At 38.1% G+C, this 26,007-nt stretch overlaps 1 protein-coding gene across 1 annotated transcript in view; it reads right to left on the reverse strand.

The window, feature by feature from the left end:
* ICA1 (islet cell autoantigen 1) overlaps positions 1–25,975 on the reverse strand; it is a 132,923-nt gene extending 106,948 nt beyond the window's left edge. The window contains exons 1-4 of the mRNA XM_006911940.3: positions 25,908–25,975; positions 8,369–8,479; positions 5,434–5,599; positions 2,206–2,278 (exon numbers count right to left, since the gene is read on the reverse strand). Of these exons, the coding sequence (XP_006912002.2) occupies positions 2,206–2,278; positions 5,434–5,599; positions 8,369–8,385 (256 nt within the window). The 5' untranslated portion in view covers positions 8,386–8,479; positions 25,908–25,975. The remainder of the gene's footprint in view (positions 1–2,205; positions 2,279–5,433; positions 5,600–8,368; positions 8,480–25,907) is intronic.
* Positions 25,976–26,007: the final 32 nt, after the last annotated feature.

The raw sequence follows: 26,007 nt of genomic DNA on the forward strand, positions 1-26,007 counted from the left end.
GCAAAAAGCCCAGATCACATGGTGAGTAAGGACAAGAGTAGCTGGAGGGTTCAGCTGGGCCTGATCATGTAGGTATTTATAAGCCATGGTATGGAGGTTTGGGTCTTACTGTAAGTGCTATTGGAGGTTTTTCAGCACAGGAACACTATGACCCAATGTACTTTAAAAAAACTTTTAATTCTGAAATAATTTTAAGCTTACAGAAAACCTGTAAATGAAATATAGAGTTCCTGTATCCCCTTCGTCAGCTTCCCCTAATGTTAGCAACTTACATAACCATGGCACAATCATCACAACTAGGAAATTACATTGGTGCAATACTCTTAACTAAACTACAACTTTATCTGAATTTTATTAGTTTTCCCATTAATGCCCTTTTAATGTTCCAGGATCTGATCTAGGATCCCACATTGCACTGAGCTACTGAGTCTCCTTAGTTTCCTCCAGTCTGTGACGGTTCCTCAGTCTTTCTTGTCTTTCACAATCTTGACACTCTTTAAGAGTACTAGTGAAGTGTATTAGAGAATGTCCCTCGATGCATGTTTGAATTCTCATGATTAGACTGGGGTTACAGACTGGGGAGGGAAACCACAGACGTGGAGTGGCCTCCTTAGTGCACGGTATCGGGGCCACGTGATATCAACACCCATTACCACTGGCAATGTTCACCTCAACCACTTCTTCAGGTGCTGTCTACTAGGGATTTTTTTTTTGTTTTTTTTTTACCATATAATCATGATTCTTTTTCTTTTTGTAATTATTAAAAATCTTGGGGGAAATACATGAGACTATACAAACATCCAATTTCTCCTCAAACTTCCATTCACGAACTGTGCCATCTTTTAGTGAATCTTGCCTGCCACAATCTTACTGCGGTATTTGTCTCATGGTGATTTTGTGGCTCCCTCATTCTTTCTATATTTATTGATTGGAGTTATTTTATAAGAAAGAGCTGCCTCTTCTTCTCTGTTTATCTGCATGTAGGCTTCATGGATATTTATGGGTTACGTTCCAACACTATTATTATTTATTTTGTTGCTTGATTGTCCCAGCTTTGACCATTGGGAGCTCTGGGAGCAATCTGATAACTCTCTGACTGCAGCGGAGACAATGGGCGGGAAGAGGCAAAAGTGGAAGCAGGGAGATCAGTTAGGAAAAACTGTTGCAGCAAAGCAATAGAGTGATGCGGACGACCGGAACTAAAGCCGTGAAGATGGAGAAAGGAGGGAGAATCTGAAAGCCATTAAGGTGACAAAATGGACCAGTATTTGATACTGACTGGATGTGGGACAGAGAAATGGTGGGGGTGTGTATGTCACATGTCTTGATTTCTTCATAGCTCAAAAGTAAAGAATTACAACCCAGGAGGAAAGTCTTAGCTCAAACGCTTAGAAAATAGTAATATAGATAATTCGTAAAATTCTGTCTCTAAGTCCCTAGGATGTTGTAGTCCTCCCAAATGGTCTCAATAAAATATCACTAATGAAGGGAAATTACCATCTGTTAATGTGTGATTATTGGAAAGGGGTTTGGCAGTAGCCAGAAACAGAAAAATTTCCCATATTTTAGTCTCAGAAATATGTAAATTGTACTATTAAATCACCTACAAATGGAAATTTAAAAGCATACTAACATACAACTTGATATTTAGCATTTCAGAGATAACTTTGTTAGTAATGATTTTAAGACGGGATGACCAGAGGAAAATCTTGCCCCCTAATAACTCAGAATCTAACATAAAAATGTGGATGAACAAGGGATGAACAAGTGCTGTCAACAAAATACAGTCAATGAATTAACTGTATGCACTTTCTTTCTTCATTTAGGTCATTCTAAAAGGCACAAACTTGGATATAAGAGAGCCAGGGCAATCCAATAAAAACAACCCAAAATTTAAAATCCCAAGATATGGAACTGAGAAAACTTTTTTTATAATTAGGAAAATAAATGGCATGTACACATCCATGGGGGACCCATTACAAAATTCTTCTATTATGGTACTTTCACTGAAAGATAAACAGTTTATATAAAAGATTTCTGATAAAATTATTAAAGACCCTATTCCCTATCACTTAAAGAGCAATGACAGATATGCCTAACTAGTAGTTTTCTCGTCTTCCTAAACATATGTAATGATAAGATAAGGCAAAATATCCTATTTCTTACTGTCTCTCTGATCAACATTCATACTAATGGCATACTTACAACATATTCTCTTTTGATAGAGTACAATTGCTTTAGACAAATCCAAACAGGTTCTCTGAATTGAGTGAAATAGCTGTAATAAAAATATAGACATAATGCTAAATAAAACAGACAGCAGTGAAATATAAAATAACCACAATAAACATAACCATAGTGTTTGATTTGCCCATTAACAACAAGATCACATGCCTAAGTGTGCTTGGTGTCATGTGGTGTACGGTAGAGAAACTCTGACAAACCTTTTAAATATGCTCCCATTGTTCTATATTTATTGGAATTCATCATCTCTGTGATCTAAATTAAGATCTGCAGAAATATGATTTTCTCCAGACCATTGAAATAATAGCTGAAAAACAGAATCCTAAGTGAAAGGCCCAATTAGAGGATTTGGTAAACCAGAAACCCAATATTCATTCATAATCTAATTTATTTATTTTACTACTTGCTGTCTCTTATTTTAATGGAGGCTCTGTCAATTAGGAACCACGTTTAAAACACAATGTTAGCTTATTTTGTGAAGCTAATGTATTTTATGGCATGCTTCAATAACCCTAGAAACAGCAAACAAAAATCAATCAGTTGAATTTTCTGTCTGTTTAGAAGACATCTGGTAAGATGGAGTTTACCTAGCAGCCCCACCACGCCTCATCTTCCCAATGATTTCATAAAACAGAGAGAGAAGAAACCTAACGCCATCTCTGGCCACAACAGAGGTAAATAAGATAAGAGCAGGTGTGATATACTGAGAAGAATCGAACTCAGTTTTAACTCAGTTTTAACCCGGTCTTTGCTTCAGAAACCAAGACAGCTCAAGAGAAGATAGGACAGATACTTCATACTTTCTGCATCAACTCAGAGGCCAGGGCTGGTATCAATTAGAAAACCTGAAAGACAAAATTCTGCCTCTCAAGAGGCACCCAGTGATGTGGAGCAAGGCTTTTCCTATCTCTTTCCTAGCTTACTGGCCATGGTGATGTAGCAGTTATGTCCTGGTATTATAAAGCATTTCACTATTTGAGTCAAAACAGATGATCTGCTTCGTAATAAATATGACCAAGTTATCCAATAAAAATGGATGCATGCATATATACTTAAATTAAAAACTATTCCCAGGAATGCTTAATATGATAAAACGTAGACACAAAGAATATAAATTTTACTAAATCTCATTACTGCATCCTCTACCTGTTTTTCTTTTAAAACCCTTTTACCATAAAACAAAACAGAAAATTAGCAATCTGAATCTGTTCCTTAACAAATGTTTGATATCAGTATTCTGAGTCAGAAACCACCAAAACATATGGAAGCAAGGAAATTTAAAAAGTATGTTCAGGAACTGTTCCGTTATTACTGTTCTTTTTATTTATTTTTTTAAAATATGGTATAAATGCACATCTCTGGAGCATTCAATTGTATTAGTTGGACAATTGTATACACTCTTGTAACCACGCCCCAAATTAAAATAAGAAATATTTCTACCATATAATCAGTCTCCTCTGCTGTGGCATCCACTAAAAGATTTTTGTCATAACAGGTTAGTTTTACCTGTTCTTGGACTTAAGAACTGTTTTTGAGAACACGATTTTATTAACAAGAAATTCTGATAAATACCTAAACTTGTATAATATTCATATATCATATAAAAGTTTTTGTTTTATAAGCTTGCCCTCTATGGATAATAGTGTAAGAACCCATCGAAAGGGTTTGCACATAGTTTTTGCACGTTTTATTGATGGAATCCATTCTCTCTATAAACATCAACATTAGAATTAACATTTCTGCAACAGAAACCTCTTTCATGTGTAAAATTATTAGTCATGGCTAAGTACTTTGGACACTATGTGCTATTTTTATTAAAGTATAGTTGATTCAGTAAAAATGCAGCTGCAAGAGTCTATAAATATAAAATTACTGTATTGTGTTTAATGTATAAATAACTGATATAGTAAAGTCCTTTTTAGATAATGCTTGTATTTACTAGGGTGTTAAGAAAAAGTAAAACTGGAAGATGTGAAAAGTATATGCGACTTATAATCATTTCAACTGCATTTAGAATACTAAATCAGAATAGATACCTCCTGGTTCTGCTTCTCTCCATGGCAGCAATCTCATTGGAACATCCCTATCAAACCCAGCTCATATTTGAAAAATTCCCATGACAGGGGTTAGGGGTGGAAACTATTATTCAGTAATACTTCCTGAATGTGTACTGTGTGACTGGCTGAGGGCACAAGGGTGAATAAACTGACACAAAATTTGACCTCCTAGTGGAGGGAGCACAGACAAACACTTGAGATAATTCCACGAGAGATGAATACTATGAATATTGGTCCTGGGTCTGGTTCTACCCTCAGATGCATAGAAGGAATTATCCTTCTTCCACATGATAAACCTTCCTATACAATTGACAGTGAACATATCTCCCCTTAAACCTCTGTTCCAGTATAGCTATGGTTTTCATCGTCCTGGCCATCCTTCTTGGAAAGCTTTTTGAAATCTTTAGCTCTTTGTTTTAGATCCATTAAATGTTTAGCTCAGTAATTTTACCTTATATATTAAATGTGGAGATCATTTTGAATTCTTATCAGATCATGTAACATATTATTCCTCTCAGTGCCCCGTCATTCACAGAAGTGATAAGTACACTTTAAAAATTTAATCTAAATTCTTGGAGAATATTCAGCAACATGGGGAATTAGTGGGCATTCTACCACTTATGTTAGTATTCAGGATCAATCAGATCTGAAATCAGCTCACTGGACTATTAACTAGTCTAATTAAATATCTGCTTAGTTTACTCATTCTAGATTTTCCAGGGTTCAACACCAAGCTTACTAGACTCTATTTTCCAGGATCTTTTCCTGTCATCCTTTTCCTTCTTTTTAAATTGCCTGACCCTAGTGTCGATATCACTAGTCGTGGTTCTTTAATTGCATTAATGTTTTTCAACAAATATTTACTGAGAATTTATTACATACCATGCATTCCAGCTAAGTGCTTGAAACACAAATTAACTGAGGCATACAGGCGATTACACGAGAATTTGTAGGTCTTTTGAAAAACAGGCTGGGATGGAATTTCTCTGATCCTAGATTTTCCTCACAAACTAGTTGTCTGCAATATGTTTTCATACATAAAGCACATCTATGCTTACCCAGGTGAGTCCACTCTAGGACCGTGACCCTAGCAAGGCGGCTGTGCTGGAACTGAGAGAGATAAAGCACTCACCTCCAGTTTGGCATCCAGGTCTGCATCGGAGGCCACAACATGTTCATCTTCCTTCTTCCCCGTGGCTTTAATAAAGGCCTGCTTTGTTTCCCAATACTTCTGCTGCATCTTATTTACAACTGACTTATCCTGAGCATATCGATCCTGTAAGTCCCAGGGGTAACTGCTAAAAAACATTTAGAGTTATATTATTCGTGACTTTTATAACGACTAAGATATTTCAGTGTGAAAAAATGTATCTAAACATTATATTATACATTTACAACAATAAACATATAAATTACTTTATGGTGATTACATCAAACTCCCAAAATTTGTTAAGTTAGTGAGGAAATAAAACAACAACTTTTGCAGGAAATCGAGAAACTAAATCTTGAAGAGAGTTTAGATATCAATGGGGTACACATCCCTTTTAGAAGTGAAGAAAGTAAGACCGAACCAGGCAGGGTGACTGGCTCAATCATGCCAGCGAGTCAGAGATAAAGCCAGACACCAATGTCCCCTCCCTTCCAACATTACAGCCAACAATGAAGTGATGGCAGAAAAGTAGAGATAAGGGGCTGAAAAATAGCATGCTTAAAATCTGTCACAGAGGCACCTAAAATAGTCAAACTCATAGAATCGGAGTAGAATGGTGGTCACCAGGGGCTGGAGGTGGGGAGAGGGAAGTGGGAAATTGCTAATCAATGGTCATAAAGTTTCAGTTATAAATAAATTCTAGACAGCTGCTGTACAGCACTGTGCCTGCTGTCAACAATACTGTATTGTACACTTAAAAATTTGTTAAGTAGTCTTACCACAATCAGATAAAACTAAAAAAAAAAAAAAATTTTTTTAAAGTTCTGTTACAGATTTCTGATATTAAAATTTTTAATTCTTAAATGTAAATGTTTAAAATACAGATAGGAAGCCATTCTTCAGGAAGAGCATAGTGAAGATCAAATCAAAAAAGTTGGTAAGAAGAAATTAGAAAAATTGAGAATGAAATGGAATTCCGTAAAAGAGACCAGAGTACCTCAGATATTGACAGGAAGTTGGCTGTTGGCGCTCCATCCTTCCCATGTTGTCTACACTATCCCCCTGTCTAGAGTTCGGCTCCAAAGGCCCACACAGGACCTCACTGTCTCCTACGCAGACATGTACATCGTCTCTCACCCCACGCTACTGCCACTCAAAGTCTGGCAGACATGTGTCCTAGAACATGAATTGCTTTACACTACTATATAAAAATACCTACATTTCAAAACTTGATGACTTATACTCTCCTTCCAGATAGCAATTATAATTTTCAATTTACAGATTTATTCTTAAAAAGTCATAATACGTTTCAGATGACTTGCTTTGCAATGGTTATCTTTAGAGAGAGAAGTAGGATTTGGGGTACTTTCACGGTTTCTGGATTATTTAAAAGTTTTGTTATAAGTTTACAGCAGAGAAAATAAAAATAAAAAATGTAAAACCTTTACGTAAAAGATAATTTCTCTGTACAGTATGTGTATTAAAAGTATATAGACCTTGGTTATTTCAGGAGAATGGAATTTTCAAGAATGGGGAATTGGGTGGACTCCTTTATATTTGTATCTTTTTTTTTGGTCAAAAGTCATGGATTAATATAAAAAAATTTCCATTTTGAAAAAGCAAAAGGGACTTTAGAGATCTAGTGATTACTCTATCATTTAACAAATGAGGAATCTTAGGTTTTAAAAGGTTAAGAATCTTGTCTAAAGTCACACAGGATTAAAATCCAGGCCTCTAAATCTCAGTCCAGTGCCTACTTCAATGATCTCTTGCATTTCAGCAGCTAACAGTGAAATGGCAGATTAAGTGGAAGAAGACTTTGGGGAGGACCCATTTCTTGGGGCTCTCCAGTCTCTCTTATACAAGTGACTACTTCCCTGAGCCTGCTGCCATGATATGACAGCCATTACCAAAGTCACGAGATGGAACCACCCCCTTGTCTTAACGAGGCAAGATAGAACAATTAAAAAAATTGTCTGACAATTCTTAGTTAGAAAGACGTCATATGGGGAAACTCAGGGAAACGAAATCCCTTAGCTTTTTATTAATTACCTTTTAAAACTCATTACATTTTAAGAGATGCCAAAATTCTTTCGAAGTTTGATATCTGATATTACAGAGAACTTGGACCTGATTGCTTCTCTACCAAGAGAGGAGAGATTAAAAGGTATACCCTTTGTTATAATTAATCGTGTATTTGAAAAATGAAAATACGCACCACATTTTTTGATGATACAAATTAAAGAAGGTAAAGCATGACAAAGATCTACTTGCCTGTTGGGTCAGGGGTTCAAAATGGTTCAGAAACACTGCTTGAAAAAGATCCGGAATTTATAAAACATTAACCATGCTGCTTAGATGTGTTAACAGGCACATAAATGTCAGTACTAACATCGCTATATGATTACCACATCTGTTTTCATTATCATCATTTAATCCCAACAACCATTGACTCCTGAAAATTCATGAAGGTTGAAGTTATGACTATAAATTAATGAGTCTAAGTTTCTGTTCATTATTTTATAGCTTCCCTACATAAAATATCCTTATAATCCTAATATTAGATGTTGTAAATAAGATAGTGATAAAAAAAAAAATGTCAACTCATTACATTTGAAGAAGTGGTGGTAAGACAAGCCAAGATTAGATTCTCAAGAGAAAAGTTGTATGTAAATAAATTTCTCAGAGACTACTCATTACATAAGAACTTATAATATTTTGGTTACTTGGTTTTCATATTATATTTAATGGGAATACTGAACTTGACTACACTCAATATTGGCTAGGGACTAACGGGTTATTTATTGCTAATGTGACTCTTAATTTTTCTATTCAATAGACACTTATTGAGCATATACTATGTGCTTTCCTCTTTCATTAGCCTCTCCCAATTCAGAAAAGACAACAAATTACTTACCATTTGTGTCCTGACATGTTTTCTTCTTCTTCTTCTTCTTCTTTTTCTACTGTTGATGATTTGGGGAGAAGGGGCAGGGAAAAAGCATGAGAGGATAAGTTATATTATAACCTGAAATAAAACAAATATGTTTAACAGTTACACACTATATTACAATTGTATGGTTTTTTTGACACATATAAATTTCAATCTAGCCATTTTAGGGGCCAAACACTACTATACACTAACACTATACACTGGTGTCAGAATAGTTCAGCTAAGTAGCACTGGAAGAAATATCCCAAATGAAGTTTAAGAAGTGAACAAGCAAGTTGAATGAAAAAAAAAAAGTTGTAGAAGACTACATAAAATATGAGACCACAAGATGCAAAGCAATACTATATACTACTGAAGTACAGAAATGTTATATAGTGAAGGTACAAAGAATTGCTTAGGGATGGTGAACACTAGATCCCAGGTAGCAATTACCACTGCAGTGTGGGGGTACACAGGGTCTTCAACTGTATCCATAGTATTTTCTTTGCTAATCTAAGTGGTGAGATACGGCATCTGTTTACCTCTTTACAGATTTTAAATAGTCCATAATCAGTATTTCTAAAAAATGAACCAGCCCATTGTAAAAAAAAAAAAAAAAACAAACAAAAATTTTCAATGGACTAGAATGAGACACCTAGAAGGGTAAAAAGGAGGAAAATGTGATTTTTCCGTTGGTACCAGACTAACATTGTATTTTCATCTCCTTAGTAAATATGGGAGTCGCTTAATGCCTTTGCCCCTCACTCCATTTGCCTCACTTCTGGAAGCTAGCCAACCAACAGGGAGGGGCATAGCCAACCAACCCAGCCACACTTACCTACTATTTACTGGAAAGAATGGTGAACTACCTACCTAAAGAAATGGCCCTGGCAAAAGACTGCCAGCAATCAGAGTGAATGCTCAGTGTATAAATGCTCTGGCTATTCCAACAAAATCAAGGCAATCATTCTCTCTCTGCTCAGAAAGGGTCCTGGCAACTAGAACCCCTGAAATTATCAGAGTTTCCCAGGATTTTAAAAAATGTTTTAAGGAAACTAACTTGAGGTGTTGAAACTCAAGGCTTCAGGTGAGGGGAAGGAGGACCTTTTCTGAGTGTCCGGATGCCACTGGAATGACAACACCCCGCCTTGAGCATCCCTCTTCCTCCTGGAGGGCATCCAGGTCCACAGACAAGTTGCTTTGGGAATGACTGTCTTGATGATTAAGCCTTGCCCTCTACTCAGTCAACTGTGGAGAGGCCATGAACCACCCACAGAGCTTCACAGCAGGTACACACTTACTTTATTTAGCTCAAAGCTTCCAACAAAATTTCTCATGAAAAGGTATTGTTCAAGGAAATGAAATTATTATACATTTTCCTTGAGTTCAATTTCACTAGGAACTATTAGGATAGTACTTTCTGATTAATTTTTATTTCAGTAAAAAATAGTAATATAAATTTCTTCTCTTATTTTTTGAGTGTACAGTACAGTATATGCATATTGTTGTAACAGCTCTCCAGAACATTTCATTTTGCATGACTGAAACTTTGTACCCAATCAACAACTGCGTTTCCTCCTCTCCCAGCCCCTGGCAACCAGCATCCTGCTTTCCATTTCTATGATTTGACTATCTTAGATACTTCATGTAAGTGGAATCATGCAATATTTGTCTTTTTGCAATTGGCTTATTTCACTTAGCACAATGCCCTTGAGTTTCCTCCATGTTGCAACGTATGACAGGTTTTCCTTCTTTTCTAAGGCTGAAAAATAGTCCATTATATATAGCACATTTTCTTTATCCACTCATTCAGCCATTAATGGATATATAGGTTGCTTCCACATCTTGGCTGTTGTGAATACTGCTGCAATCAACATGGGTGTGCAAATATCTCATCGAGATCTTGTTCTTAATTTTTTGGATGTATATCAGAAGTGGGATTGCTAGATCACATGGTAGTTTTATTTTTGATCTTTTGAGTAACTTCCATACTTTTTCCACAGTGACTGTACCATTTTACAAGCCCACAAACAGTGCTTCAAGGGTTCCAATTTCTCTACATCCTATCAACACTTGTTAGTTTCTTTTTGTTTGTTTGTTTTGTTAGCAGTCATCCTAATGGGTACAAGGTGATATCTCATTGAAGTTTTGATTTGTATTTCTCTGATCATTAGTGAAGTTGAGCATCTTCTCATATGTTTATTGGCCATTTGTATGTCTTCTTTGGATAAATATCTATTCAAGTCCTTTGCTTATTTTTTAATCGGTTTTTTTTTTTTTTGCATTACATTGTAGGAGTTCTAGATATCCTGTATATTAACTTTTTATGTGATATATGGTTTGCGAATATTTTTCTCCCATTAAGTTGCCTTTTCACTGTTATTTCATTTGCTACACTTTTAAACATTAATTTATTAAAATATTTAAAAATTTAAGTACTTTGTAGTATAATAGATAATAAAATCACTGAGCAAACTGTTCCATCTACCTGAACTTCCAGGATACTCCGGATCACAATGCCATATGGCAGTGCTCCCCAGGGCATTGTTTACAGGCCATTTGCATTGTAATCTTCTGGGGTGTTAACATGCAGATTCCTGGGCCCCACCCCTTACCTATACCTTCTGGGAATGTGTCTGGGAATCTGTATTTGTGACAGGCTTTGCAAGTGATTCTTAAGCACTTTACAGTCTGAACACCAAAGCTAAATGGCACTCAGAAAAAATTTTTTCTAGAAATGGATCTTTCTTGAATAAACTGCTGAATCATATGGCACTTGAGTAAAGGGATTACAGGTGGCAAAATCAGATCAACTCTGTAGGGCATATCTGAGTATCTCATGAGAAGGCAGCTGCAGCCAGGGCTTGTGTTTCCTTAATGTATGTTCTAGCCCCATACACCAGGGACAATTAATAAACATTTTAAGATCCTGACAAAATCCATCTCGTCTTGCTCTATCATTTCCTAAACCCACAGGCTCAAAATCAACACTTTAAAAAATTGTTATAATTCTCATCCACTCATTCCTTTCAATTATACAATTCAGTTTATCAAACATGCCTTAAAAATCTAATTAATATGTACCAGGCACTGTACCTGGCCTCAAGGAACTCACAGTCTAGATCAGCTCTGCCCAACGAAAATGTACTATGAGCTATTATGTAATTTTAAGTAATCTAACAGCCATTTTTAAAAAAGTAAAAATAATAATAATAATAAAAAATTTAAAAATAATATATATTTTAACTCAATATATCTAATTATTTCAATATGTAATCAAAAAATTTGCTGATATCTTTTGCACTTGTGTTTTTGTACCAAGTCTAGAATCAGGTGTGTATTTTACACCTGCAGGACATATCCATTGAGATTAGCCACACTGGGTGCTCAATGGCCACATGCAGTTGGTTGGTGGCTACAGTATTGGATAGTGCAGGGTGCGCAGGAAAGACAAACATGTAAACATAACTTTCAGACCCAGGAGACTTTACAAGGGATATAGAAAAAATACTTCATGAATCCCCAAATTCGTAAACTCTGCTGTAAAAAATATCATTTTCCCTGTAAAAAAAAAACAATAAAGCCTGTGACTAGCTAATACTTCATTCATAATTCTGCAATGGAAACTATTTCTCCACTTCTGCTTCAAGGCATTTATGAAAGAAGCCCCAAATGAATGGTATCATGTCTTAAGCTTTTTAGGCACAGAGAACACTTTCTAAAGTTCTGCTTGTGGCCACCTTCCCTTGGGAGACAAGCAAAGAAAAACAAGTAACAAGCAGCTTACAGACTGTAAGTGCCATGATAAGAAAAAGACAAAAGCACCAATGTTATTAAATTTAGCGTGACTTGACGACATGAATGTTTCTGTTTCACGAAACTCTGTCTCCTCAAGGAAGACAAAGCAGCTGAGCCAGTAATAATTAAGACCCACTCAAGATGCAGAGGTCTACGAGTTAACAGATCAATGAAAATCAAATTCTTACTTCTGATAATAACCTTGAGAGTGGGTCAAGTGTGAGGTAGGGAGGAGCAGGATCTGTGCCTAAGACAAGAAATAAAGGGGAAAGATGTCTCCTTGCTTAGAGGTGAGACTGCTGCTGCAGTCAGCACCTTTTGCTTAAGTGACACTAAGATTGCCAGCCTAATCCTCTTAGACTTTCCCAGGTTCCACCTTGATGGGGCTGTGACACCTTCACTTCCTGCTCCAAGGCTAGGCATTAAAACCATAGCTGTTCTCAGCTACAGGTGGCTGAGAGACCATCTTGCCCTGTGGAGAGAACAGGGAGGAGGGACACTTTGTTCATATTTTCTACTGGGGTTCTGTGCAATAATTATCCTCATTTTCCCTCTATGCTTTTCTTGCATGCTTGCTGTGTTGACCCTGCAATTTTGTGGACAGCCTACAACTGTTCCGCTTGTTTATATTTCCTATAGCCATTGAAAAGCTATTTTGAACACATCGGATGGCCAATACATAAGCAAAAGTTTTTTCTAAATACCCCCACGATATTTTTTTCAATATTGCAAGGTTCACAGAATGCTAAAAGCAAGCCTAGTTTAAACAAAGTTTGATGCATTGCTACAAAGAAGGGAAGTCAGTCTGTCCTCAGCTGCTTTTAACCCTAAATCTGGATGCTCTTCCTTGGAGATCGAACATGGGGAAGCACTTTCATTCCATATAGGCTGCCTGCAACACCACTGAACATTTGTTCTGGCCCAGAAACCTATTCTACAAGCTTATGGAGTTAGCACCGCCAATTAATTCGGATTCTGCAAAGAATCCAAAATTCTTGAGCCAACCCTTACTCAGAGTGAAGGTAAAATCAGTAGTTATATTTCATCATATCAATACACTCAACTCACAAAAATATTTCAGTAAGCTTCCACTAGAATCACATTTCCCAAGTGTGTCCTGTTTTTGGTGCAGTTTCATGTTTCACATTAATTACCTATCCAACTTTTTTTTTAACCTATCCAACTTTAGCAGTAGATTTTTCTCTTCCATCAGTGAGCAGTTTTTCCGTTAGTTGGAGTACTAGCTGAAACTGGGTCCAGAATCCATTTCTCTTGTATATGTATTGAACATATGGTGGATTCTCTTGAATTACAGATCTGACCTCCTGCCAAATTTGTCATTTTCCTCTTTAATATATTAAAATTTTCTAACTAAAAATTGTCACTATCTTAGAGCCCTTCAATTCCGTTGTGCACACCAACATTTCTCTTTCTTTGGGAAATGAGTCATTTCCCCCTCAATACAAAGCACACGTTCCAAGAGAACAGAGCAGCGCCTTACAGCGATGTGAGTGCAAAGTGTTAAGTTTGAATCATCCCGTAGTAAAATCATTCATTCCCAAACACCAACTTTATGGCACTGCATGTCACTGAACACAGTGCAAATCTTTTCACATTCCAACATTTCTGAAGCTGGGATGTGTCTTGGATTTATACCTTGTCAACTATCTGGCAGTCATTTTTCTTTCTTCATGGAACATAAAATGTAAAATATCTCATGAGCAATGGTTTCTTAAGTTGATGAAATGCAGAATAATTCTTTAAAATTAAACCTCGGTAAAATTACATATCACTATGTGCCACAGACTTTTGGGGCTATTTGTGTATAACTAAATAGAAGAATCCGAAGTCGAGAAATGCCAGGTGTTGCTTGTGATACAGAATGAGAATGCCATGAGAAAGGAAGGTGCCCAGGGCTAGAGAAACAGAGTGGAGAGGGCACAGAGCTGGCTTCCTACATGGCCTTTGGGCAGAGTGTCTATGAATGAGTAGAGGCTGGCCATGTGAAGGTTAAGAGCATGTATGTGTGTTGGGGTGGTAATGGTGGTATTATTCCAGGCAGAGAGAAAGCAATGAACCAATTCTTCCATAGTAGAATGGCATGGTGTGTGCATGTAACCAATCGTCAGCAGTTGTGCATTCCTCTAATTTAAAGAAAGATGATGTGACTACAGAGACACAGGGGTCAATTTCTGAGGCCACCTTTTGTTGCTTTTAGCATTTAGCTATGTTCTGTAGGCACTGAGGGTAGACACTTGACGCTATTTATTTCACATTTAGCAAATACCTTCTATGCTCTGCCTAGAGTTCATCTTTGACCATCCATAACAAATGTTGGAAGCCTGTAGCATGTCTCTTAAATTGAGCTTCCAATTGCACAATACTAATTTATATAATTTTCTGCTAATTTCATATTCTCGTTATTTCAGAGATTAATTTCATCTAGAAATATTAACAGTTTTCAAAATTTTGTTTTGTTTTTGGGTTGATTTCTCTGGTGCAATCTCAGAACTAATGTAAATCATATAATTTAGAGCCGAGAGGAAGCTGAGACAATCAAATGAAGCCCCTTTCTTTTCAAATGGGTACTGGTGATCAAGAGAGGTCAGTAATAGGCCTGAGAGAACAAAGCCACTTAGCTTCAGAGCCAGGGTTACAATACAGGCTCCAATTGGCTTGCCTAATGAAAGGAAGAAACATAAATTTATCAGAGGTTCTAGGTACGAAGTTAAAAAATAATGTTTGTACATTTCTTTTGCTCCAAGTATTTTTCATCTTTTTTTCTCAGAGGTTTATCTCTAATCACTTCCATTTATGTCAATAACGATTTTTACAATTTCCCATGAAGTGTGTTTTAAATATAAATATTAAAACGGTTTCTGTAGAAACAAGGGAAAAACTGAAACAATCCTCCAGGAATAATTAACTATATTTATTATTATTTTTAAAATCTTGATTCATCAGATTGTGTTCACACAGCTGAAAAAGAGATACTTATAGAGGGCGGGAAGTTGAATTATCTTCCGTTCTTTCAAAAGCTAAACATCCAAGGGAAGAATTTGTTCATTGCTTTCCCTCTGACTGGAATAATTAATGTAATTTGACTAGCTTTTATGGGTGTTTTTATGCTCTCTAAGATATCACACAGTTTTCCCTTTCAGATTTTGTTAAGGTTAGAATTACTTGAGCATTCCATATAACTAAATGGATTGTTTCTAATTGAGTTTTATGTCTCCTGCAAATGATTTTTGACATTTTACTAATTCACAAGTAAAAGTGGAACATGATCATGCTTTAATTTTGTGAGTCATGTTTTAATTTTGCGAGTCAGCAAATCTTACAAGAGGAAAACAGAATTCTAACCTTATTCAAGGCAACTAAAAGATGCATGAGTTTCTATTTATACCCTACACATGTAAGTCACTGTTAAAATATAAATTTTCTGTTAATGAATTGGGGTCTTAGGATATTTTTAAATGATCATTTAAACAGCTCAGGTATTATAAACAAGTATTAATTAAGTTTAATGACTCCTTAAACCTATTAAAATCACATTTCTAAAGTAAATTTTTTAAATGACAATATAACTTGTCTTCTAATATTCTGCTCAAGGTAAAATAAAAGCCATTAAGCCCACGACCATGCCAAAAACTTCTGCCTCCTCCAAATCACTTCACCTGTCTGGCTTTATTTTGTATATTTGTAAAACAGTAGAGTAGGCTAGCTGACATCTAGAGTGCCATCAGCCACAGAAACTATAAAGCTAACTTTAATTACTTTTAGAGACATTTATATGTAATAGAAAGTTTAGAGATAGTGAACATATCTTTTTTAAAGATGAAGAAATTAGGGTTCTAAAAATGGAGAAAACCTGTCCAAGATCAGGTTAAAGATCAAGTTCACCTCAGTCTCTCCTATTCTGAGATGTTTCTCAAAGGAAAATATCAAACATAGCATGTCATATTCTAAGAAACTAAAAAATTAATCCAGGATATCCTCAAAAAGGTTTTCATCCTTAACATCAATATTAGTTAAAGGTATTATGTCCCCACAAAGCAAACTAAAAACAAAATAAACCATACTACTCAAATTGCTCACAAGGGGCGTGGTTTAGGTCTTGCCCTTCTTTCTCTTACTTAAAGCCCTGCTTGCAAAGAATGTTCCAGGGTAAATTTTGTGCTACAACAAAAATCGTGGCAACAAAAACAAAGAGGCTGGCATCTGAAAACAACAAACCTCAAAGAACTACAAGAGCAAATAATATAAAAATGGATTAGAAGGCTGGAAACAGAAAAGAACAAATAGGTTCTTTTTTGCTAAAGAAAAGATTAATTCACTTCTGATTTATATTAGGTCTGTTTATGTAATGTTCAAATGCCAATTAGAATTTAGCATATAGATTTCAATGTCTAGTACTTATGGCGGCTTCTTCTCTACAAGCTAAATGTGAAAAGATGATGAATGAAAGAACGCCCTATAGTCAGAAAAAGGTCTCAATCAAATTCTGTAAAGAAATTTACATCCTTCAACTGCCAGCACAGAACTTTATTAAATCACAGGAATAAATGTTTGCCTTAAATTACATTTTTAATACTACATTTTATAATTGGGAACCAATTATCCAATTAGAAAATCTGCAAGGCTCTTATAAACATTATATTATAGAATGATACCTATTTAAAAATTTCTTATGAAAGAATAATCTGAGATAAATTCACTTTATCATCCAAATTACATTGTCCAACCCAGTAGCCACCAGCCACATGTAGCTATTGAGCACTTGAAATATGGCTGGTCTGAATTCAGATATACTCTCAATATAAAACATACACTGGATTTTGAAGACTAAATACCTCTTAAAAAAGGTAAAATATCTCATGTGTAAATCTATATTTCAGTTATAAAAATTACATGTATTTTCTATTGGTATATTTAAATTGTATAATGATATCACTATATTATATTATATATATTTACACATTCTATTTTATATTTAATTGTATTTTATATTTATTTACATTATGTATTTTTATTATATTTTGAAATATTTTGAATACATTAGGTTAAATAAAATATATTATCTAACTTTACCTGTTTCTATTTAGTTTTTTAAGTGTGCATATTAGAACATTTTAAATTATGTGGCTGCCATTATATTTTTATGGACAGCCTTGGTCTATTGCATTAAGTAAATTAGGAAAGAGCTAAAAATTAATTCCATAACTTAGGTCATAATATTCTGTACAGACACGAATGCCTTTAAATAGTTCTTTCTCCCCAGAATCCCTGGTAATTATTGTCAGAAATGTTACAAACATAAAATCTCAAATATATATGTATATATACAAAGATTATATGTGTGTGTGTATATATATATACATAATAAATATAGTCCTTTACAAAATGGTTGCACTCTGTATTTTCATAAGTTGCTTTAAAAAGGTTTAAATCTATGTGCAAAATGTACTATTTCAAATCAGATTCATGTGAAAGAGAAGTGGATGAACTAGAAAGCCATCAAAAGTAAAAAGAATGATCTCTCTTTTTCTCATATACACACACACACACACACACACACACACATATATACCTACAAATATAAAATATATACATATATTTCTAAATGGAATATATTACATATAATTTCTATACAAACGTATAGAAATAAACGAATGGCTAATATTATTACAAGTATGATGGAGGAAAATGAGTGAGTTGAGCAACCACAACTCCATAAAATTACACATTGGCATGATGTCAGCAGTCAGAATAGTTGGGGAGGCACTAATGTTTAGAAGGTTCATTTTCTCTAATGTTTAATTCATAGTAAAGCATCTTAAAGAGATGATCAAGTAATTCCCTATGTCTCCACAGGATCACTCAGAGCTAGGAGAGAATTTATAGATCATTTAGCCCAATCTCCTCTTTTCACAGAGGAGGAAACTGAGGCCCAGGACTAAAGAAAATTTCCCAAGGCACAAAGTAAGTCTTTTTCATTAGGCTTAAATTACTGAAATGCGCAGATACCAATAAGTGGTTTATAAAATGTCAATGCTGTGCACGGGTCTTGTAAACAAACCACCACTGCTCCTTTCTCTGGAAATGGCATGCATTCAAGGACTTTGCTGTTTGAGTTTGGGCTGTTTTAAGAGCAAGGGATGAAGGCAGCCCAGGCAGGGGAGGGAGGTACAACAAGAGGACCTTAAAATAAAAGTCAGAAGCAAAGGGAAGCAGAGAGTAAGAGAAAGTGCTGTATTTTCACGTACCAACTGACAGAGCCACCTTGCCTATACTGGGTCATCTAGTTGGTGCCACTTGAGAACTAATAAAAGATCCCTCTTCCAGGCTTTCTCTACTTTCTTACAGAAGAAACTTATGGGGTTTAATAGCAGCAATTCCTGGAGTAAAAAAGGCACAAGACTGGTTTTTCAGATGGGGATCAGGAAAGACAGCGCCACTGAGCATATACCTGGCAGGGCAGGTCCAATAAGCAGGAAATAGACCACAGGCACACAGCTCTAGGTCAGAAGTACAGAGAAGAGAGAAGCAGGAAGCAGAAAGTGGGGAGTGGTTTGGCACCGACGCAAAGTTTACCGACTTTACAATGATGCCCACGCTGCCTATGGCAATGCTGAGGAAAGAGCATTAGCTACAAGGACACTCATTTCCTGGCCTTCGCGGAGTAGCAGGTAGAGGAAACTCCCCAGGGTGACGATGACCAGTTTCCCTCCTCATTCACAGTGGGGAATCGTAGCCCTTGGCATTATGCTGGGCACCTTCCCTCTTAGCTCCCACGCCTCATGCACCACTACTCACTTCTTTGGAACTTTCCAGTACCATGACTATAACCAGTGCTGTCCGCTTTTTTCTCTCCTGAAGGGATGGGTTTCACCTCCTTGCCGCTTCCCACCTTAGTCTGTCTAATCCCTTCTTTTTTAGATTAATCAACCTCCCTTTCTGCCCTCAATTCATATTGTTCAACCTCTTTCTTCCTCCAGTTACCATCCTCTTCCTTCTCTTCACAGAGTTCTTCTAAGACACACCATCTGGTTCCTTTCTCCACCATACCAGACAGTGTCTCACGATGAGCCCAGCTCAAGTCCTCATCTTATTTGACCTTGAATAAGCTCCTTCCCCTTCTTCGATTTTTCAGGAAACACTCTCTACACTTTCGTACTTTTTCAGTGTTTTTTGTTAGCTCCTATTCCTCTATGCCTGCATCTCAAGTATCAGTGATCTGTAAGGTTCCAACCTTGATTGTTTTCTGTTACACTTAATTTGCTCTCTCTAGATGATTTAATACACTTTTGTGGCTTCTACCAACAGCTGGGTGCCAATGACGTCCAAAATTAAACACCTCTCCAGAGATTACAGTACAGAGATGGAAATGTGGATCTGGTGCCCTGACAGCTGTTTAAATTTCCATCTCCCTATTGTAATCTTCACCTGGATGTCCCACAGGCACTTCATACACAGCACCTCTAAAACTAAACTGATCTCTTGACTACATCTTCTCCTCCCTATTGTCACAGCCAGGACAGTCTAGGCCTTCAGAGGCAACACTCTCCCTGTCTTTGCCTGCTCCACATTTTTACAGCAGGGTTTGCACTATTACTATAATATGCAAATCTAATTATACCACCCTCCTACCAGGGAAAATTCCAAATTTCTTATCAAAAAACCCAAGCCTTTTTACATTTTGGCCCCCTTTTCAAAAATTTTTACTATATCTTGCACAGAACTATTTCTCCTGGTCATTTTAGAATGCTAGAGCTTTCCTGAAATACACTATGACTTCAAGGCTTTGCAAAGTTTCCTTCCACTTGAAATAACCTCCCTTCCTTTATCCAATTGGCCAACTTAAATCTTACTTTAAGACTCTCCTCAAATGTCACCTCCTCTGTGAAGCCTTCCCCAACCCAACATCTACTCTGCCACCCCTCAGGGGTCTCTTACTCCTGTCCTCCCCTCCGAAGAGTTAACTGTCCCAGGCTGGTGGTACCTCACACTCCCATTACTCTCTGCAATGAGCCAGTAACATCTGCATCTCCTGCACTAAACTGCAAGCCCCTTGGGGACAGGGACCTTAACTGGTTCATCTTTGCCTCCTTACACCACGCACAGTAACTGAAACACAGTAGGCCTTTAGTAAATATATGCTGGACAAATGGCAACAATTCTGTGCTACCATTTACTGACCACTTCACACGTGTGAAGCACTAAATCCCACTATCTCATCCCTACACCACCACCATAAAGCGGATGCCACTCCCTTTTTCCTGTAAGGAAAAATAAGCTTAGAAAGGTGAAGTAGTTTGCCCAAGTCAACAACTAGTAAATTCAGGTCTGCTTTCAAGCTCCTGTGTTTGACCACTCCTTTCTACTGCTAGATGAGAGAGATCAGATAACGGGCTCTATTTCTATAAAAACAATCTCTTCTAAACAGGCTCAGGCCCTGCGTTAGTCTCAAATCCATCCCCACCACAGGACTTGTGCACACAAAACCTTGCTGGTGGCTATCGGGGTTCCTAACAATAAGGAGAGATGGGGAGCACTGATCACGATCAGCTCCTTGGTCTCTGGCTTAGGATGTGCTACCCCAGGAACATGCAGAGAAGGCTGGATTTTCCCTAAGCACCATCAGGTTTCAGACACTGGTGTCCATGCCCTATTCTGGGAACAGAGAAGTGGGTGTGAGCGGTCATGATGATGGTAAGGAATGGAAGGGATTTTAATATGCGCTCTGGGAAAGTAGCCGCAATATTGAATATTCTCTCCTGTTCAAATACTCTCACTGCCTAGAATGGGAGGACCTTTCCACTCTCAAATCTCTACTCTCGGGGTTAACAATACACCATTATCTGTATAATCAGCGATCTATCACTAAACACATCTACCTCGTGTTTCCCAACCCATGGTACTGTATTGCATTTAGTTGTCTTTTTCAGTAACCCTCTTTTAACTTTATGTATTTTTAGTTAAGTGTAGTCTAAAACTGACTTCTTCAATTCTAATTCTAATGACTTTTAGTATCGGTCCCCTATTTTCCACTAAGACCTCCACTACCGCTACAACTGTCTAGCACGTAAGTCCTGTGCTTGCCCTGATTAATACATTTCGTTCTCTCAATTCACAGATGATCAAACTTGCCCAAGATCACTCAGCTAATCAGGGATACACATGCACACTGGGCTCCAGACATGAGGACTATTTGCTAGTATTCTTTCCCTTTGTACTTCTGGATACTATGCTAGGAACTCTTTCCATTTCTAACCCTTTTCATCTGCTAAATTCCCACTGGTCCTTTAAGACTCAGCTCAAGGGCCACCTCCTCCATGAATCTTCTTGGGTTTTCTCCGCTCTCTTTCCCACCTGGGTGAGGTGCATCTGGCGTAGGCTTCATCCCTCACTGTTTCCACTGACTCCTCCATCTCCCTTATCAGGCTCTAGGCATCTCCAAAGCAGGGAGGAACTGGGTCTTGTCTTGGGATGCCCAGTACTAGCCCAGTACATGGCACGAGACATAGACACAGAAATGCTTGCTCAATACTGAGTAGTGACCCCACTTCTCTGATTTGGTCTGGTGAATGATGTCATCTGACTTACAAGGGGGGACTTCTCATCACGAACAATGCCATTTTCTCAGATTCCCACGAACTCATTCTCTCTTACTAGGTCTATACTGGGACAAGTAGTTACTATTATTAGATGAGGAACTATCACTTCATGCACATTATGCTTATCTTGACAATACTGCCAAGCAGGCATCATCCTCATTTTTATGGATGAAGTTCAGATTCAGATATGCTAAGTAACTAACTGGTCTACAGTTACATAGAAGGAAGGCTTCATTTTAAAAGCATATATAAAATGCCCTATTATGTATAGTCGTCCCTGTCCTGGAGAGATTCATTAATACTTGAAATTACTTACACATACACATACACACACAGAGCACACGAATTTGGATGCCTGAGTAGTGAAAGCATGGTCAACTTGGACTTACAGAGGTTCGAGGCAGGTCTATCACATGCATTATCCAGGGGATCTCATGCTTGTAGTCTTAACTTTCTTATCACATAAAAATGATACCTACTTACCTCAAAGGGGGTTGAATATGCAGCTTTGTTAAGGAGGAGGGCATAGGCCCATCTTAGGGCACTGTGGTAGATAAAGAGTTTGGTGCAGTGTCTCTCAGAGTATGGAAGGACCCTGGACATTAGAGCCACCTGAGGTTAATAGGAGACGGGAGAAACCAGGCTGGGAATCCATATTTAACAAGACCCCAAATGAGTCCATTAGACAGAAAAGTTTGATATATACCAGGTTAGAACAATGCTTCTCAGACTTTAATGTACACATGAATCACTTGGAAATCTTATTAAAATGCATACTGAAATTCAGTAGGTCTGGTGGGATGAGATTCTGTATGTCTAACAAGATCCAAGGGGAAGCTAGTACTGGTGGTCTATGATTCACATTTGAGTGACAGGGGTTTGAAAGGTCTAACCCCACTGCCACAAATTAGTTTTGCTTTGTTCCTGCACCACAGATCACATTCCCCAATTTTAGGGAGTATTCCAGAAAGGCCCAGACTCTCAGTATTGGTACAAAATCACTCGAACTACTCAAAACCAAAGTGGATCACCTTCCCTATCACAGAGAAAAAGCAGTAGCATCCTTTTCAGAAATAGACAGCATATATGTTTAGCACGCGAAAGAATAATTTATTGCTACTACTTTTCCCATTCGCTGTGCAAGCATTTTCTATACATATAAAAATTAACAACAGAAACCAAATTTAAAATGAAATCAGAAGCTATAAAAGATGTCGCTCAATGCACACTACTGACTCCAACAGACATACCTTGCATCTCTGACAGGAGATGGTACCACTTTATTACCTCAAAGGAGGAAGTAAAGATTCTTCCTTGCCCAGTAATAGCTCAGCTAATGGGAAACTGCCATAACAGCCAATGAAGACACTATACTTCGAACTTTATTTCCTCTAATGGATTTTTTGTTCACAACAGCTCCTCCCAAATTCATAAAAGAGCGATCCTCTTCTTTGTTTCTCTGGACTTGTGTGTGGTTCACCACTGGACCATTTCCTGAATTGCAATTCTTTGCTGCTCCTGAATAAACCTATTTTCGTAGAGAAATATCTGGCTATTTGTTAAAGGTAAACATATATTATCTTTAACTCCCACCACAAGCCCACAAGATGGATATTCTCGCTCTATAGATACGGAAATGAGGCAGAGAGCTTAAGTAACTAGCTCAAGGTCACATGATTAGTTAGTATTTGCAGCTGGGGTTCCGATCCTGCTCTATTGGAATCCAAAGCCTGTGTGGCCTCTGCACATTCTCCATGATGCATGACATGATTGTGGTATAAAATGAGACAGCTTGGAGAAAAAAAATGGGGGAAAAAGTTTCTCCTGTATCAGTCTTTGAGTTCAAGGCTCTGCTGAGGCAACTTCTGGATGGGGGTGAGGATGAGAATAAGGCTAATTATTTAGTGACCTATGTTGCCTAATGGGCAAAAACATGCAGACAGCAATCTTTTCCGTGGTTCCTATAAATCTAATAATGCAGATGGAGTAAAAAGGACACTAGTGACCTACACAATGACCCTAAATGTTGCCACCTACCCTCAGGCTTCTAGTTATGATGCTTAATCCATAGAGTAAAAATTCTTCTTGACTCATGTGGCCTATTCTTTACCTTCTCCTGTATGAGGTTTCTGTAACCTTAAAAGTTTATACCAACACAAGTTTTCTCTGCCATGTCATTTCACAGTTGCCACACCTCCCTGCCTCTGATAAAACTGCCTATACCTGAAAAAAAAAAATGTACTGTTTAGTCAAATGCCTTGAAAATGCAGCAATATTTAAGGTTTCCTTTTGGGTGACAAAATTTTTTGTATTTTTCATAGGTTTGACATGGAAAGAAATACACAGTAATAAAGATGCTCGAAGACAAGCAGTCAGCTTGATACTCAAATGTACCAAATGAGAGAAAGAGACAGCTATAAAATAAACTGCCCAGGCATTTACTATCCAGTGTGTTTAACATTTAATGACCTATGGGTAAAGTATCCGCAGTCATTTTTTTTTTTTTTTTAATCCCAGGCCTCCGCACTATTATAATTTGTACTCAATAGTTTAACTGTTGTTTTCTAAAGATCTTCTATCTTTAATATAAATAGTACAACTATTTACTTATGTAATTCAAAAAAGATACATTTAGAAAGCCACATCTCCTGCAATTAAATGTATACGTGGTCATCAACCAAACCATGACATTTGAACTCTTAAGGATAATAAACTGATTTTGCTCCTATGGCATTCTCTACACATGATGTTTCTAAAAAAAAACTGGTTTGAAAACCCACTTAAAAGTATTTTTAGAATGTGTGTGTGTGTTTTAAAAAGAAAGTAAGAAACTGAGTCTGGAGCATTAATTTCAAATTAATAAGCATTTCCTATTTCACTTCCCAACCCCCAGGAACAGTTCAGATCTCAGAAAATCTAAAGTAAAAGTCGACAGAAACCAATTTAAGATTTTTCTGGACGGACTTTACTGAAATGTTTGGACACGAACATGTTTGCAATGAGTCACAATTTATGGGACATTAATGACCAATGCTTATGGGCCTCTCTTCCTACATTCAATATCATTCTCAAATCACCAGGTGATATATTTTCCTGGCCCTGATCATTTTTATAAAGTTACCATATCTCAGTTACTAAGACTGCCACTCAGCACCCTACCCTGTGCTGATTTTTTAAATGCTATCTAAACAGAAGAGAACTTGATTCCCTTTCTAAACTATACCTCTCCCTAACCAGGCAGCTAATGCCTTTCACCAGCGAAGGGGCGCAGTACTTTTAAGATCCCTGAAGAGGAGCTGAGGGGTCTAGAGGGCACTCCAAATAAAAAGACGGGGAAGGTTAAAGGAGAGTCGCGCTGGGCAAAGGCAGACATAATAACAGGATATGTTCGTTTCTAGAGGAAGCAGGAGCTGCAACAGCCCCGGGTCAGGAAAGGCGGAGTCAGCAGCACCTAAAGGAAACCGGCGCTCCAGGGTACGCAGGGACCTGGCCTGCTTAGGGATTCTTGCTCCTGTCGGGTCCGACGTTGGTGAACACCTCGCCCGCGGAGAACCAAGCTCAGGCCTCCTGGCACTAGTGGTTATAGAGAGGTACCCATCTGCTCCCTGCCACCTCCGCCAAAGATGGGCAACGGGGGGTGAAAAATACAAAGCAAACACCAGGCGCCGCGGCAGGTGGACTTGTCAACAAGTCAGCCCTGGACGGAGGGACCTCGAGGCCCTGGGGCCAGAGCAGCTGGGAGGCGAAGCACGGAGTGGGTAGGGTGAGCTGGCGTGGGTGGGGTGCTGCGGGCTCTGGGGCTGGAGATGCGGTGGGAGCCGGGAACGCTTCCCTCCCGCTCCCCCGGGGCTGACGTACGCTCTCCTGGCGCGCGCATCCTCCAGACCTTCCCAGGCCGAGGGAGTAGCGGGGGAGGGGAAGGGGCTGTAGCGGTTCCTGCACGGGGATCAGCGGCAGGAGGAGGCGGCCAGCCTGTGCCCCGCCGCCCGCGGAGGGCAGAACTGGCAGAGCGAGGCCGGCGCCCCCGACCGCCCCGGCTGCCGGGCGTCTCCCGCTGCAGCCTGCAGCCCGCCCAGCGCGCCCCAGCCCGGGCCCCGGAGGGCAGGTACCTCGGAGCCCCGGCCCCCAGGAGCCTCCCGGCCGCGGTCGGAGCGTCCCTCCAGCTCACTCATCCGACGTCAGCGTCAGCAGAAGGCGAGGGAAGGGGGC

Source organism: Pteropus alecto, unplaced genomic scaffold, assembly GCF_000325575.1.
Source record: "Pteropus alecto unplaced genomic scaffold, ASM32557v1 scaffold21, whole genome shotgun sequence".
Lineage (NCBI taxonomy): Eukaryota > Metazoa > Chordata > Mammalia > Chiroptera > Pteropodidae > Pteropus > Pteropus alecto.